Below are 17,184 nucleotides of genomic sequence, written 5' to 3'. Positions count from 1 at the left end.
CAGGCAAAATATTTTATAGCATCAAATGATTTTATTTAGCAAAAAAAAAGTTTACTTTTGTTTCAGTGTTTATAGTTGGAACCTTACAGATTTTGTTTCATGGTCCATTTTGACTGTTTTATTCAGTTTCATTATTTCTTTCCAAATGAACATCCTATTTCCAGACATCTGTAGGTCTGATTCCAGTATCCACAATGTGAAAAATATGTTTCATGCAAGGAAGAATATCTAATAGGAGAAAACCTCTGAAGCAAGGATCTGATGATCAGCCAGGACTCCAGACTTTTTGCTCATAGAAATGGGCAACTCACTGCTCACTTCACTGCTCTTGTTAATTTACTCTAAATGGCTAAGAACACAATTAAAGTCAGCAGTGCCACTGTGAGGACTAGAGCTTCTCCCAGACAAATCCAGGGGAGCTCAGCTCACTCTGTGTGTTCTAAAAACCTGAAAGGAGGCTGAGATTTTGCTCACTCAGAGCAGAGTTAACATCTTCTTGAACCCTGTTTTGAGGAGGTGATGGGAGCTGAGTCCTCCAAAGGAGGAAGCACTTTACTCATAGACTCTAATTCACTGAAAACCAAAAATCCCTCAGTACTTAACTTGGGACATAGAGAAGATAAGATTTGAATGGTTTTTTCTTTTTTGTTTTTTAATTACCACCTGTAAGCTAGCTGCAGAAAAACCTCAAAAAGGGGGATATAAAAATATTAGTGATTGGGTTTGGATAGTTACGTCTAAGGATGAAAACGAGAGAAATGTTTTTTGTTTCATTTCAGAGTTGCCATGTGCAGTCTCAGTGGAATTTGGAGTTTAATGATGAAATGTTTTCACTTTCATGTGTCAGCAAAGTTTGGAAGAAAGTTTGAATGTATGAAATGTATGAATGTATGAAAGAAAATCAGATTCCAGATTGAGATGGAAAGGTATGAAAAAGGATGTTGCTTTTAGGAGTGTGAGTCAATCTGACGTCCACTGGTGTCCTGCCATTCACTGTGGAATAGAATATTGAGCATTCTTGTGTAGAGAGAGGATGTATTTTTGTAAGGATAGTTGTTTACATGAGAATGTTGTTTGTCAGAAAAATCTACTCATCCTGGATTCCTTATTAGCACTGCACTTGAGAAGTGTGTGCAAGGTGAATGGCCTACTTGACTTGCAAACACTGAATAATTTAGGGTGAGCCAGAAAGTCTAAAAAGTCTTCCTAAATACTTTCTGCCTGCCCACAAAATAGACAACAGCGAGAAAGGGACTTCTTTGGTGAGTTAATACTTGCAGATCTCCCACTGAAATGATCTGTCTGTTCATCTGAAATAATTTGTGGTCTTTTGCAGTATTTAATGAATGTAATATTTAACTACAGGTTTCAAAGCATGTTTCAAAAATGGATTTTGTGTATTTCCCAAGTGCTGGAAATGAATGTGGGATGAAGAGGGCAGGCTTTAATTTTCCAGAAGGTCATACAGCAAAGCAGAGCCAAAGTAGGAGTAGGTCTGAGATGCCCAATCTACTGTCTGGAAGAAAAAGAAAAAAAAAAAAGAGGTTGGATTACAGCCATTTGTGGTCTTTACAACACCTGGGCAATAAGAAAACTGAGATGAGAACAGTGGGGAAAAATAAAACCCCAGAGATTAGTGCAGATCCTCTGAAGCCCAGAAGACTTAGACAAAGGACAGTAACCTTAAACTGTAATTACTGTTGGCGTTTAGTGTTTCCACATGCATGGTCTGGAGTCTCGGGGGAAATTACTGTGCTAGAGGCTATCTAAGCATAAAATAATAACAGAATTGTGTGGAGTCATTTGTCCCTGGGGATAATCCAGTACTAGTGGTCCTGCCTCTTCTCCTCTCTTTGCTTCCCCATGACTCATTCCAGCTTTTCCCAGATGCTTCTTCAACCTGAATAACAGCAACAGCAGATGGAGAAAACCTCTCTAGTGTCAATAGAGATCTGAGGGAGAAGATGTTGTGCCCAGGAGACTGCAACCTAAGTAACCTTTTATAATTTACTGGTTCATTCTCTGCTGTCCAGTGAACAACTCACTTTTTGTATAAACTATGCATGAGTTTGACTGAACATGTTGCAGTTTTTGTATCTAAAACATGGAGGTGCAGTGTTTTCGCAGAAGGTAAAATCCAACACCTCCTTGCCTTTGTACTTTCAAATGAAAAGAAGCAGAAAGTTGGGGAATCGTTTGTATTACCCTACTTTTAGACTGTACTACTGCCTCCAAACTTGTGTTGGTCAGTTGGGGAAGGTGCATCTCTTATTTGTTAGATATATCAGTGATTTCTTAGCAGTTAAGAGTTGTGTAGGTGTTGGATGTTTTTAGCATAATATTTGTCATTGAAACTGGAGCTCTCCTGGGTCTCTGCAAGGTAGGGGAGCTGACATTTAGCTCCTTGCAGCTCTCCTGCCCCAACTTGCAGGAGCATCAAAGCAGAACACCAGGACAAGTCGTCTTAGCTCTGATCCTAAGCTGCAGCACTGTCTCCAGGCCCAGGTTTTGTTGTCTTTGAGTGCATTACACTCAGATGGAGATGAGAAATGAAATGATAAATAGCTTTTATCTCTTTTGTGAGGTGATTTGAAACCTGTTTTAATATGTTTCGCCTGATTGAAACAGCAGCTGCCTAGCCAGGCAGGCTAGAGGAGCTAGTGGTTTTGATGGAAGATGTGATGAATAATTTGCTTGATATTTATATGGGTTTTTTGTTAAATCCTGAATTACATTGAGAGGTGCATATGAAGGGGAAATAGGAGAGAAACTTACTCACCTCTGTCGCTGTTTTTTGTTGTGAAGGTTGACAGCAGGGAAGTTTTTCTTTCTTTTCAGCCCTGTTTTCCATAAGGACCTCAATAAGTTTTTCTGAACAATGCAGTAGATTTCAAGAACTCCCGTTTTCATAACAGATGTCAAGACAAACAAAATAACCATCTGCTTTCTTCATCCTTGACAAAACCATGGCCTCAGTTACAGACTTATATAAGGTATGAGTAGCTTATGCTTTCAGCCTCTCTAAACATTGCCTGCTTTGGGAATTGGGATAAAGGGAAGAAAAATTTCTCTGGACACTTTTCATCACCTGTGAAGGAAGAGGGTACCTGACTTAAGTGGAAGGGAGGGGAAGCATGTGACTGAAGGAACAACACATGCCTCAGGTGGGGATTGCACTGGGATTTTCATGGTATTTCTGTGCTGGTCACAGATGCTTTTGCTGACAATTCCACAAGCTCCAAGATGGAAATTTTGGAGAGGGGCCACCTATGAGCCACCGCTTACCAGGTGCACCAGCAGTGCACTTGCACTAAGAGGTCTCTAGGTCATGTCTGTGTGCCATTGCTGCTTGATGAGCCTGAAGGTACTAATTTTGGAGGCTCTGGCTTCTTAGTGTCCACCTCTTCTGGGCATCCCTGATTACTCCTTCCCCCTCAGTATCTGAGTGTCTTTTCCTCACCAGTGGCTTGTGTATCTAATTTGCTTACTTCTTCAGAAACAAGTGTTCTCCCCTGAAGCAAAGGATAATAATTTGTCCTCACAAGTTCAACAAGTTTGAACTTGAGTTCAACTGGAGGGAGGCTTTTAGCAGTGTTTTTCCTCACAGGGATGGTATTAAACACAAGAGACAGACATTTCTTCAATTTGCAGCAGTGAAAATCTGAAGTGATTTCACTGAAATGAATGGAGTGAGTCTGTATTTACCCTTGGGCCAGAGGAGATGGAACCTGGGTTTTTGCACTTCTGGAGAATTGAATCACAGCCAAGAAGCTTAATACCAAATGTACACTGTTGTTCCACTGTGGTGGTTCACCTGATTTTTTTTCTCTCTGGTGTTTCTGAGTTAAATTATTGCTGCCTCTTCTATCCTTGGTGTTTGTTCCTCTGACACCATTCACACCTTTTTTTTTGTTGCAGGAATAGCTGGTGTTAGGATAGGGAATATGATTGCATTTCAAAAAACCCAACCCTTTCTAAGCTAGGGCATTTCCCTGATTTCATTTACAATTCAGTCCAGGGTGGTGAGATGAAAGAAGAGGCAATAACTTAAACTGGGTTGACTTTTCCTGAAAGGAAAGTCAGGAATGATGAGAGGCCCTACCCAGTAGAGAGAACGGAATTTTTCAGTCCTTTTCCGGAACCCAGGGGCTTTTTGTCTGATTTTCTTCAGGTTTCCTTGTTTTGCAGAATGCTACTGCTACCCTCAGTGTCACAAAGTGACATTTTGAGGCAACACTTGGGCAGTTTCATCTCTTAGGTAATTCTGCTGTATCTTTGGCAGTGCTTCATTGTCATTTTAGTTCTGTGGTGGTCATTTGTAGGTACAGCTCTTGAAGGGAAGGCCCAGAAGAGAGGGCATCATCTCTGATGTCATTGTGTTGATGACAGCTTGCCCAGTCCATAATTCTGTCATGTAGCCCTGGATGTTTTACACTTCTTCAAACTGCAGTGGCCCAAGATATGTGGGACTTTATATCCCAGTCTCGGCATCTCTTCAAACTGCCATGAAGTCAGTTCTTCTGCAGTAGTACTTCATTTTCCCCAAACTCCCTTTGGTTTTCTGAGAATTTATAATAGTCTCAAGCCACTTCTTCAGTTCTTGTTAACGTTGCCTTTTTGGAACTATGGAGAGCCCCTAAATGTGCAGTGCAGTAGGCACTGTTAGTATTAACCAGAGATTCATCACTTCTCATACCAAAGAAATACAATTTCATGAAGCTTTTCTGTTAAATTTTTGCACTGTGGAAACCGTAACGTGAGTTTGGTCTCCAAGTCTGGACACAAAGAGCAATTTCCATATAATTTGCATGGATAATTTTTGATTGTCTGCTGTGGGAATCCTGAGCAAATTATTTCCTTCCATGATTTGCTAAACATTTGTCTCAATGGAAATAAACTAGGAAGGGAAAGAAGTATATGATGAGAATAGCAGTTTACAGGAGTCTGTGGAAATCTTCAGTGATAACAAAAAACATATTTAGGGTTTAGTCTTTCTCAGTCCTTTGGGGTACAGGCTCCTTTCAATGTGTGAATAGAGAGATCCCTGTTAATATTAATGCAAGTTATGTATGTGCACTGGGACCAAAATACACCCCAAAGTCTAATTATTTTATGCTAATAACTGAACTGAAAAGATACTTCTTCATTCCTGGCCAAAAAAAGCAGCAATAGTTCAAAGAATTTGCATCAGGATGATCATTTTATCACTTCATTTAAACCAGCCTGTGCTCTGACCCAGTGGGAACCACAGAAAATTCTGGTACCAAAATCCCTGCCTTGTGCACGTGCAACTGCAATTAATAATGAGTTTTGTAGTCTTCAGGGGCCACTTTTCATTGCTTCAGGCAGTGGATAAAGAGAGGGGCTTGTGACAAATCTGAGCCACTTGGATGACTTGGTCCCTTTAAATCAAGGCAGAAACCTCTTTGTTTCTAAATTTTTTGAAAATAATTTTAATTGTGCAGACATGCTTTGCAGGGAGGCAGGACAGGCAACTGGAGAACATGGACTAGGGATGTAAAAAGCCTCTCTGCTAATGGGGCTGCTGAGAAAACCCATAAAGAATTTTCAGACCACACTTCCATGCCTTGGAATCACAGAATGGGTTGGCAGGGACCTTAAAGATCATCTAGTTCTATCTCCCCCCACTAGAAAGGGCTGCTCAAAGCCTCATCCAGCCTGGCCTTGCCCTGTTTCTGTGTTGTCACAGAGGAGAATTTTATCTGGAATAAACTGGGCATATTAATATTTGTCTTAGTTTCACAAGTTTTTCTTTCTCTCTGTGCCCTTTTTTGCTCTGTTCATCTCTCCCTGCATTGTTGACCCCACCACTGCTCTCTGTTAGGTCTCCTGCCCACAGTCCATTACCAGATGTGATTCCTTTGCCAAATGGCTCATGACCTGGTGCCCCTGTTGTCAAGAAAAGAGCTGTAAGCTTTGCCTGGGGGAATATGGGTTCAATATGCTGTCCAAGCCAAGCACTGGGCAGTTCAGGGGCAAAAGGATGCTCTTCTGCCTCTTGATGGCAACCAGAGTCTGGGATGAAGTGGGGAGAGTGTCCTGGTGTGGGTATCTCTGCCTTGGCTGTGCTCACTGCCGTGGTGCTGGGCACCCTTGAGCTCTGCAACTGCACTCTGCAGGCTCCAAAGCTGGAACTGGAAGACAACATTTGAAGATTAAAATTAAAGATTCTGATTGTCTTGACAAGGATCAAGGACAGTCCTTTGAAAGTACCAAATTAAAAACTGATTTGGAGGAAGGCCAGAACAATGGAACATCAGCTGTTTCTTTCCTTTTTGCAAACCAATCTCTTATTCCTTGTTTTTTATCTACCTTTCCCCTTAATACAGAAATTGTTCTCTAGAAACAGTTCTGTTTTGATGCTTCCTGTGTGGCAGATGGCCTGTCCCTGGCAGCTCTACTCTGCAAACCCAGTGCTGTGCAGCAGTGATACATAAACCTCTGCTGATTTTATTAATGTGTTGTGTGATGGGGATCCATAAACCTCTGAATGTAGGGACTGCAAAAGTGCAATTGCAACCTGCACAGCCTGATCAATATAAATCATCACTTGCTTTCTACTGGGCTGAGAAAGGCAAGCTTGGGAGCAAGCTCCTGTGTCTTTTCTGTCCAGTGTATTTATGGTAATAGAATAAAGAAATAGCTGTGCTATAAACAGCTCCTCTGCTGTTGGGTCCATGAGCAGATACGTGGATGTGAGCAGCAGCATAATTGCAGTTTCCCCTCTGTCATAAGATTGGCTTCTGTTTAGTGTCTGGCTTCTAGTTATGAAATTTCCTGAGAGAAGACATTGTACAGCCCATGTAGTTCCCACCAGACAGCACTTTAGGAAGATCAGTGGCTTGCATTCCATATCTCATCTCCACTGTGGTAGCAACAGAGCTCTGAAGGTGTTAAAAATGGACAACAAAGGCTCACTAATATGTCACTACCACTCCTGTGGGCAGTGACATTTAAGTATTACAGGTTTGAAATATTAGAATAAGCTTAGAGTTTTTTGGCAGCTGTTGCTGTATCACTCCAGGCAGGCAGCTTTGTCAAAGCAGGCTTTGTTTTTTATTAAAGCTAAGTGGGCCTTGTGCAGATGTCATTACCACCTGGCTGGGAGGTGTTGACAGCAGTGGGCAGTAATCCATGCTAGCAACCTCTAGGCGTGGTGATGGGGATCTAAGTCAGAGCAGAGGCTGCAGGAGCTGCTGCAGGAAGAGTCTGTGGCTGTTGGTGGTGTCCTCCTCTCCCTGTGCAGAGCTGCTCCCTTCCACATCAGCCCAAACAGGTGCCTTTTTGGGAGGTGTTCTCCCCAGTTTCAAACTGCACCATTTGCTCTCAGAGCAGAAGAACCAGGGAAAGGAAAAACTGTATTGAGCAATGGAGGTGCAGAAGAGGTTACAAAAGACAAGAATTGTGTTCTGTAGGGCACTCACAGGGTTGCAGCCAGGAAAACAAGATCAAAAGGCACTTGCACCTTTCCTGAAACCAATTTTGAGAAAGCTTGGATTCTGCATGAATGAAGCCAGCCTTTTCTTTGCTGATTGCAGGTTTTGAGCCAGTTTCAAATAACTCTTTTAATTCAGACTTCCTTAAATTAATTTACATCAGATTGATTTTCAACTTGATTCATCTCCTGCATGTAGGACAGTAGTACTGACATTAGCCTGCCCGCCTTCCCTCCTAGAGGCATGATACCATTTTTATTCTGAGAAACTGCTCTTTAGCTGAGATTCTGGCAACAATTTTGTGTGAAAATACTTCACTACAACTGGATCCAGAAGGAGCAGGGGAAGCTGAAATAAACTTTTATGCTAAGCCCCACAGCATGAGGGGAGTCCCAGACGGCTCCTGGACTCAATGCTGTCACTGGGCTTTGGGGGCAGCTATAGAAAAAAGTTTGTGTTCTTGACACAGAAGGTGTTTAGAAGAGGAGGACAGAAATAAATGACATAGAGGATAGAGCAACCTGCAGCTCTTCAACAAGTGTGACATTGCGGAGTATTCCCTGTAACATGAGAGGGGATAATCCGTGCTAGTAATTCCGTGGCAGAAAATGCATGTTCTGTTTTTCCAAGCAGATGTTTCAAGGCAAGTGATGAGCTATTAGGTGACATTTGAGTGGGAAGGAGGCTGGGGAGAATGAAATGGAAGTATGATGAGTTATAGCACAGGACAGAAAACAGCTTTTAAGTGCAGAATCACTTTAGAGGCCAGGGGGTCTATTTTCAGCGCATCCTGCAGGCTTAATTTAAGGTCTCATCCTCTGCTGACTCCCTAAGTGGTGATGCATAACACAGGTGTATTGCAGGGCACTTCCAGTCTGTCCATATGGAGTACACTTAAACTTAATGCCTGTAGAGCAAACTGGCATCTTTAGAAAGGAAATTAAATACATGAAGTTAGAGGTAAAGCTGCTACAAATGACGTTATATGACTCCAAATGCGTTTGGGCATTGGCACAAATACTCACACATTTACAAGAAATCTCTTCCATGTTAGAGTGAGTTGAAGGTACATTTCAACAAGAAGTGTAATTTTAGCTGTCAGTTGAGTCCTCCCTAACAAACCAAACTGAGCAGATTTTTCTCCAAGTGATATTTTCTCACAGTCTCCCCTTATCCAGAGACTTGCTTCGTGAAATAAATTAGCTAAAAACCAACAGAGTTAGAGGAGGTTTTAGCCTGTGAGCACTCCTGTTCTCTAGGGATGTATCAGATGTTCATTGCTTATGTGGAAGCAGCAACTGTAATAATGAAATCTTTAAAATGGAGCTTATATAAAGATGGACTCTGTAGTACATGTCTCCTTGTAGGACCCATGAGCTGCTGTGGAATAGGAGGGAAGTCCTTTGCTGGAAAACTGCCCAGGAGTATAAAAAACAGTACAAATGGACAAATGAGAGAGAGAATAATTAAATTAGAAGGGTCAGCATCATGTTAGCACCTTTCTTCTTCGTACTGCACAGATATAGCCAAAAGGTTTGAAATGTTAAAAGTGAGCCGGGCCTGATTTTCATTTAAACTAAAACCCTTTTATACCACAGAGAGGCTGCAAATATAACTCAGACCTACTTTGATTATCACCTCAAAGGTTGGTGGTGACCTTTGTTATAAGTAAAAATCACTTCATGAGAAGACTTTTACAGTTGAGGAAGAAGAAGAAGGCAGGGGGGGTTTGTCCAAATGCAATGATTTAGGAAAGGCATGTCTTGGCAAAGGGATGTAAGAGAAGGGAAGGCTGACTTGCAGAAACAATTTGGCAGCTAAGAAGGGAGGCTCTGCAGTTGATAATGCCCTGCATGCATGAGGCCCAATTTTCTGTCACCAGGCATGCTGTTGTTTGTACCCTCACTGAGGGTGGTTGTTCTGATTGATTTGGAGAGGGTGATCTGTGTGACCCATGTAACTGGTGAGACAGCAAAGTGCAAAATTTACCCACAAGCTGCTGATAAAATGTTCCTGTGGTTTGCAGTCTCTCCAGATCTACTGGAGAGACTAATGCATGTGGTTATAACCCATCTCCAGGGCATTTATTTCTTACAGAAGTCGTTGATTTTGTAACTAACTGTTCTGCTATCTTGCAGTAAGATATTTTTTGAAATATAAATTACTTCATCTCTTCTGTCATTATATAGAATAAGAAGCAAGTTTTCATTCCTCTGGAAACAAGAGTTCAGAAATGCTCCTGCTTTCATATTGGTTCATCTAAGCATTGAAAAAAACCTTGGAAGCAGAGTTCCTAGAACAGCCAGTACCTGTGATAGTGCAGATCCTGACATGTCCCTCCTGCCAAACTGAGGAGAGAGCAGAGGTGTGAAGCTTGTTCTTGAGGCAGTGCACTGCATACCAAGATATCCAGGGCTTTATCTCAGTCTTTCCCCTTAATAAGTTCTATCCTATGAGCGAAGAAATGTTGTCAAAGAGGGCATGATCCTGTGAGAATTTCTGGATTTATCAGATTGGCATTCTCCATCACAGCCCATCCATGCTCAGCATTCATTTTACATTGCAGCCTGAACAGCTCAGTTGCATTTCCAAGTAAAAGCTGGAGGAGCTATTGATTGCTTAGCTGAGCAGGTTGAATATGATCTGCAGCCTCCTCTTACACATTGATTCCTTGTCTCTTTACTCACTGCTTCCTGAATGTCACTGAACTGTGAGAGGCCTGCTAAATGGACAAAAATATTGATTTCTTTTCCCCTTCTTTTACTTTTGAAAGCTCCTTATTTACCAAGCACTGAACTATTATCAGGAAAACAAAAGGTCACAAAATAAGGCAGAAACAAGTCAGTTCTTCGGAACTTGTTTTAAAAACATATGAACTTGGTTGAAACCACAGTCCCTTAAATTGTGTTTCCATCACAAAAGGTTAATTGCTTGAGTGGGACCTTTGAGCTCAGGCTGTTCAGCTTCACATTTTACTATTGTCTGATTGGTGATGAACTTCTGGGGCAGTTTCCTAAATGGCTGTAACTCTGGTGTTACAATTTTCTGTGATTTTTGCAGAGAAGTTAATGAGCAGTCCCAGCTACACCAGGATTTCCCGTGGAATGCAATCAACCAATCTTTTGTTAGAGTTCGTGGTGCAATGTTTTGTCCCTGCTCTGTTCACTTGGAAGTGTGACATTTTGCAATACCAAGTCCAGAGAGAAGGAGATAAAGTTCAAACAACACAAGTTGAAGGCAAATAAAAATGAGAAGACATGGCAAGAGGGATGACTGGGGACAGCTTAAGTGTCCAGAGACTTTAGTATCTGCTGATGGTCTGTGTAACCTTGGAAGTGTTTGGGCAGTCAAATGGGACTGGGTAGGGAAAGTGGAAAACTGGAATTGGTCCAGAACATCCCACATGTAATAAGCAAAACCACCCCCAGCAGGTCCCTCATATCCAGTCACTCTGTTGCAAGTAATAACAAAACAAAAAAGTGACAGCAAGGTAGAGGGATGGCTAAAAACAGTGAAAAAGGGATCTATTTTAAGGGGACATTACTTTTCCTAGAAATCAGCACAGTTCACATGCTGTCTATGCTTGTCATTATGAAAATAGCCATTCAAAAGTCTATGAAACAAGAGTGATATTTTATGAAAAGAGAAATATTTTTGCTTTCATGAAATCTTTAAAATGAAAAAAAAAATTATTCTTCTGTCCTTTGCTTAGGAGTGGTGGGGAAGGTTGTGTTGATAAACTTTGAAGTTTCTAAGGACTTGTGGACTTGTGCTTTAACAGCTGTTACATGTCTGCTGTAGTGGCTCTAATTGCACCTGCCAAGGAGGGGCAGGGTACCCTGAGGCAAAAGTTCCTGTACCGAACACTCCTCAGGGATTAATGGAGACTGGGAGAAGAGGCACTTGGAGACGCTTAGGAATAATTCTCCAGAAACATCCATGTTTAGCAGTTGCTAGGTGGGGAGAGATCCATGAGAGCCTTTGAAAGTCATTAGCTTGCTTAAGAGGAACAGTTGTCATTTGATTAGTAAGTGTTGGATGGTCAGTGACAGTCACAAGCCCCCGGACAACCCTGCTCGTTCTTTCTGGGCCATGAAACAGGCTCAGAAAACTGGAAATCAAGCAGATGGATCCAGCTATGTCACGACAAAAGGCATCAATTTTCTGTGTTGCCATGGCTGGATGGAGTTTAGCAGCTTCACCACCCCAGGTTATTGGTTCATTTATAGAAATGAGCTGTCCCCACTGCCATTTCAAAGTGATTCAGTCTGGCTCGGTTCATCTGACTTTAGTTACAGTTCAAGTAGATCTGTACTTCTTTTTTTGTTAGTGATGAGCTTCAGTGTTTTTCCTTTAATTTTGTGGTGGAACGTCACATAAAACTCGGTTACTTCGTGGCTTTAACAGAAATGCAGAATGTGAGATGGGTGCTGCTCTCTGACACTGAATTTCCCTAATATATACTTCTCTTTTATGTGGATGGAGTGGATTAAAAAAACTAAATGTCTTTGTGTTTACTTAGAAAGAAATAAGAGATGCAAAAGACACTCATTAACTCTGCATGGGGTTTCGGAGCAGAGTGATGTCATTTATGGATAATGCCCCAAAAAGCTGTTGTATGCACATGGTGTCCCATTCTCATTACTTTTTAAGATCACTGGCTCTCTTGAATTTCTCTTCCTGTCTCTGTTGTTGCTATGTTTCTTTAGCTATCAGGAATTAATGACATCAACAGTCAGGATGGGTTTCTGCTACCTGAAGGTGGTTTATTTGACAATGCCTTGATGCACCTGACACACTGTTCCAAACCACTTTCAAGGGATGTTGATCTTCACTTCAGTTTTTGGGGCCTAATTCCAAGTACCAGCCTGAATTCTTCAAAAATACAGTTTCTAATTTCACCTTCAGGAACAGACCTGTGCTGACTCTAAGGCTTTAGAGAATAAAGAACTGTGGCTTCCCTTGGTTGATCAACTCACTGCTATGTCTTTGGGTTTTTCTAAAAAATCTCCAAGATGCCTACTGGATGTCATCGGTTGGCACTGCCTTCTTCCTCTGGAATTTGGCCCAAATTCTCCTGTTCTGAAATTCTTGATTTTTGAGGTTGGGGTTGTGTGTACTGTTCCATTTTTGTACACTCACTGGTATAATTTACTAAATCTGTCATTTATGCTCAGTATAACAGAGTCATTTAACTGCAGGAGCTCACCAGTACAATTAACCCTGTTCCATCAAAACGAGGAGCTGATTATCTTGGCATTCATGGGAGCAGAGAGCACAGTTAGAGTGCTGTGGTTTCTGGCCCTCCCAGAGCAGTACTGCAGTCAATTGATTATTTTGCTAATTTGTTCTGCATCAGTATCCTGCTGGTTTATTATCATCCAAGTGACTTTATGCACCATGCATAAGTACAAGTATATTAAAAATCAATACTTGAACCTTTTTTCCTTGTAAGGATCTTATCATCCATGGGCTACCTTCTTTGATACATGACCTTCAGTCTGCTTAAAACACAGCTACTAACTTTTTCATTATTCAGTCCTATGCTAATAAAGCAGATATTCAGATTCTGGACTCTACTTAATCCTGTATTCTAATGAAAAAGGGATAAACTAATTAAGAATGAAGTAAACAAAAGGCTGTTATCGTAGATAAATAAGCCTAATTTTGAGATGGTAAAATTCCTGCTATTTTAGTAAGAAAATCTTTTTGCTTCACTAGGCTGTAATAAGTATCATGCTTCACAGGCTCAAATCATTTAGAGACTATTATCAGAAGCCTGGCTCATGGATGCTGTTTTTCCTGCTTCAGTTAAAGAAACAAGGATTTAAAAGATGGCATGAGGTTGTCTTTGTGCATAGGGCTGAGGACTGGATGCAGCTCTAAACTTCACACAAGTAGATGGGATTATGGCTGTTACAAGAAGTGAATGTTTTCCAATGGTTTCCTAGTGTTGGACATGCAGAGATGTTCTCTCTTGTGTGTGTTTTTGAAATGTTTCATCCATGATGTCGTACTTAATGCATTTCTGTTACTCATGTCATGGGGAGACCTGCTTTTCTTTAAGAATAAAACCTAAAATAGAAGCAGAGTCAGATGCTTGATGGAAAACCAGCATTTTTCTAATGTTGACACCCAGTTGGTGAAAAGACAAGGATTTTACTGAGCCAGCTGTTTGCACACCTAAATGGGCAGTTTTCCACTCAGATCATTGGATTTGCAGTATTGTTTTCCAACTTTATTCTTTGTGAATCTTTTTTTTTTCCTGGAGTATATGGATGTTACTGTTCTTGAGATTATTCTTTCTATACACATCATCATGAGGAGAAAGGCAAGTTCTTACCTCATGCTGGCCAAGATCTTCCTACAAGGCAACTGATGAGACAATTCATAGTGAATGTAAGAAGCTGCCAGGATCTTACCCAAACTTCTCAACTCATTTCATTTTCTGGACTTGATTGTGTGATTTGGATTTGATTTATCTGCAAATGTGAGGACAACCCCCTTGTCTCTGTAGTGAAAAAGAGGGTCCAGAGTTTCAGAGATTGCTTGTCTGTGGATGGTGACATCCTGTATGCCCTTTCTCTGAGCAAAACGTTCAGAAAACAGCCTGCAGAGTGGTTTCAGTTTAGAGGAGGTTATAGCTCTTTGAGTGGTATATTTCCTTGTCTCAGGAAGTTATAATGTAATATAATATGAAAGTAAATTATATTCTATTGTGAAGATGGAACAAATCAGACAAATGAGATGAACCTGAAGAGGGAAACCAGCCTGTACTATTTTTGCACATTGCTCCCCCTCTTCCTCCAGGTTGTCTTAAAGACAAGCCAGGGCTCTGCAGCATTGCTTTTTAATTAAGAGAAATCCTTTTGTACTGACTCCTAATTCAGTGCCTGAATGCAGCAGGTCCTGCAGAGCCAGCAAACCCGCGTGGGAGCAGCAACACATGGAATCTTTTTCTCTGGCATCCTCCTGGGTGAGGGTTGGATTCTGTTCCTAATTCTGTTCTGTGGTGACAGCTTGGGGTTTGCAGTGGCAAGCAGAGAGGCAAGGGTGGGAAGGAAGGGAGGCAGAATGACAGGTGATTGCTCTGTTGTCTCCATGGCATCACTGAGCCTCATCTCAGAGGGATCAAGTCCTATGGGGAGAGGCTGAGGGAGCTGGGGGTGTTTAGCCTGGAGAAGAGGAGGCTCAGAGGTGACCTCAGCACTGTCTAGAACTACCTGAAGGGAAGTTCTAGCCAGGTGGGGGCTGGTCTCTTCTCCCAGGCACTCAGCAATAGGACAAGGGGGCACAGGCTTAAGCTCTGCCAGGGGAAATTTAAGTTGGAGATCAGAAAAAAAATTCTTTCCAGAGAGGGTAATCAGGCATTGGAATGGGCTGCCCAGACAGGTGGTAGATTCCCCATCCCTGGAGGTTTTTAAACTGAGATTGGACATCACTGAGTGCCATGATCTGGTAAATGGACTGAAGTTGGACCAAGGATTGGACTCGATGATCTCGGAGGTCTTTTCCAACCCAATCGATTCTATGATTCTATGATTCTATGATTCTATGATCAAACACTGTGCTTACACCTCACTTTACTCTGTACAGCTACCTGGTGCCACTGAACACACCCAGGATGGGTCCTGCTTAGTCACTGTCCTCTTTCCAGCTCCTTTTGTGTTAGGTTTTCTCTTTACTTTCAGTCTGCTGCACTTTTAATGAACCTGCACAAGTAGTGGGAACACACATGTAAATGAAAGCACTAACAAATTCAGTATTTTACCATTCGTTACTTTTAGCTAAGGAGTTAAAATTCATACAAGTAGATTGTTAGAAACATTTGACTTTCCAGGGCATGCTGTGCCCCTTTCTGCTCACTGTGAATTGATACTAAGTTTTTGGGGTTATGCTATAGCTTTTAGCCCCCATAAGTTAGATCCCAGTTTAATCTCTGCCTCAGGTACTTCACTGAGCACTGCCTTTAATTAATGGAGACAGACAGACACCTCCAAGAATGACTCAACTGACCTAAGATCAGATTTAGCCTTTGGATGAATTTCTCCTCTGTTGATTTTGACTGACAGTGTGTATATGAGTTGCTGTAACACAGCAGTATAACTTCTGTATACGCATTTTTAATCAGAAATGCCAAAGCCACAAAGGTAGAAAAGGTTCTCTGGGTTATTAGATTTATTTAATAACTATGCATTCTTTTCCAGAACATGCCTAAGGAAATGTTAGGGGTCTTACTGCCTTCTTGCTGCACCTCAAGGTGTACTCAGTTTATGGTTCTAAGCATTCCACTTCAATCAAGAAGGCTCGATTTTTTTGCTTTTTATTTTTTTTCATTTAATGCTGGGATTCTTCGTCCTATTTTATTTTCAGGTGTTAGGCTAAAGTACAAAATGATTATGCCAAACTTGACAGCACTTCTACAAGGTCTGTGAGTACGTTAGCACGTTACAACTTCAGTTATAATCCTTTAGGAATACTCTTTTCCGTGGCTACAAATAAGGTGATTGTGGCCTGACATTTGAAATTCCTGTCTCAGAAGATATTTGTGTGTCTAGCTTTTTTATTTTATACAGTGCTTACTTAAATATTTTTGTGGATTTTCTGTGCATAAAGAAAAAGATTAAAAAAACCCCCCGAGGGCTATTTGTGTTTCATAACCTGTGTTTTTGTATCTTACATTGTAGCCACTTTGTTCAGTTTAGTGGCCATATAGTTTTTCTTGGCTGTGTCCTTATATATCTCTTATTGCAGGGATAATCCCTGGAGGTAGTTCAGTTTGCAAGATGTGTTTTTGAGAGCCTCAGGAGTATGATGAAAGCACAGGACACCAGATTCCAGCAAACCTCTTTGGTAGGAAAGGCTATCTAATTCTCTGATAATACCCTGGAGAAAAATTTGAACAAGTAAAAGTGTTTTTGAGACCTGCATCCTTATTTTACCAAATGTCTGCACCTTGGAACTGTGACATATTTGGAATTAGTTAAATAATTTAACTTCTGTTTTGGTGGCAATGAAAAATAAAAGTATGGCAGAAGATCAATGATAATAATGATGCCTGGATAGGGGCTTGCTCTTTTGGCAATTGTTTGATGTCTAAAACATTTTCCAGCTTTAACTTTCCTCCAGGTAAGGCACTTTGGATGTCTCTTCCCCTCACAGCTGTTGTAGCAGTCCTGGAGCTCTCTACCTCTGTGAATTTTGACTGAAATTGGTCACCAGTTTAGAAGTTTCAAGTAAATCACACAGAGACAAGTCGTGTGACTTCATAAGCCTTATCTCTCGTGAAAGAAAGGTTAAAAAAGCTTCATGGTCAAGAACGTTGAGCTAAAAAAATGTAAAAATTAACCCTTTCAGGTGAGGAAAGCTGTGCAACAGGAGGGCTTCAGCAGGAGGAAGAGAGGATACAGAGACATCAATGACATCGACATCAACATGAACGACCCTTTATTTACGAAGCAATGGTACCTGGTAAGTTTGGGAAGAAGATCACAGTGCTCATAATTAAATAATCAGCCATTCTGTGCTGTTACAGTGTTTTACAAGAGTTCTTTCCACCTCCACCATGAGGACTTGGGAATGGATCCAAGCCTCTGTTATTTTTAATTGTACTTTTTTTATACTGGGAAGACCCAGCACATTTCAAAAGAGAAATTTCATTTCAGTCAGTGGAAAGAAGGCTTGAAAGAGAACTGTATTGATGTTCTGTGGGCATTCCTGGTCTGCT

The 17,184-nt window shown here is 41.2% G+C and overlaps 1 protein-coding gene across 1 annotated transcript in view; it reads left to right on the top strand.

Annotated features, from left to right (window-relative positions):
* The window catches only part of PCSK2 (proprotein convertase subtilisin/kexin type 2), a 100,075-nt gene that overhangs the window by 32,816 nt on the left and 50,075 nt on the right, over positions 1–17,184 (top strand). The window contains exon 3 of the mRNA XM_071582096.1: positions 16,815–16,928. Within this exon, the coding sequence (XP_071438197.1) occupies positions 16,815–16,928 (114 nt within the window). The remainder of the gene's footprint in view (positions 1–16,814; positions 16,929–17,184) is intronic.

The sequence above is a fragment of the Pithys albifrons genome, chromosome 2, assembly GCF_047495875.1.
Source record: "Pithys albifrons albifrons isolate INPA30051 chromosome 2, PitAlb_v1, whole genome shotgun sequence".
In the NCBI taxonomy this organism is placed as follows: Eukaryota; Metazoa; Chordata; class Aves; order Passeriformes; family Thamnophilidae; genus Pithys; species Pithys albifrons.
This window is presented reverse-complemented; position numbering and strand designations above follow the sequence as displayed.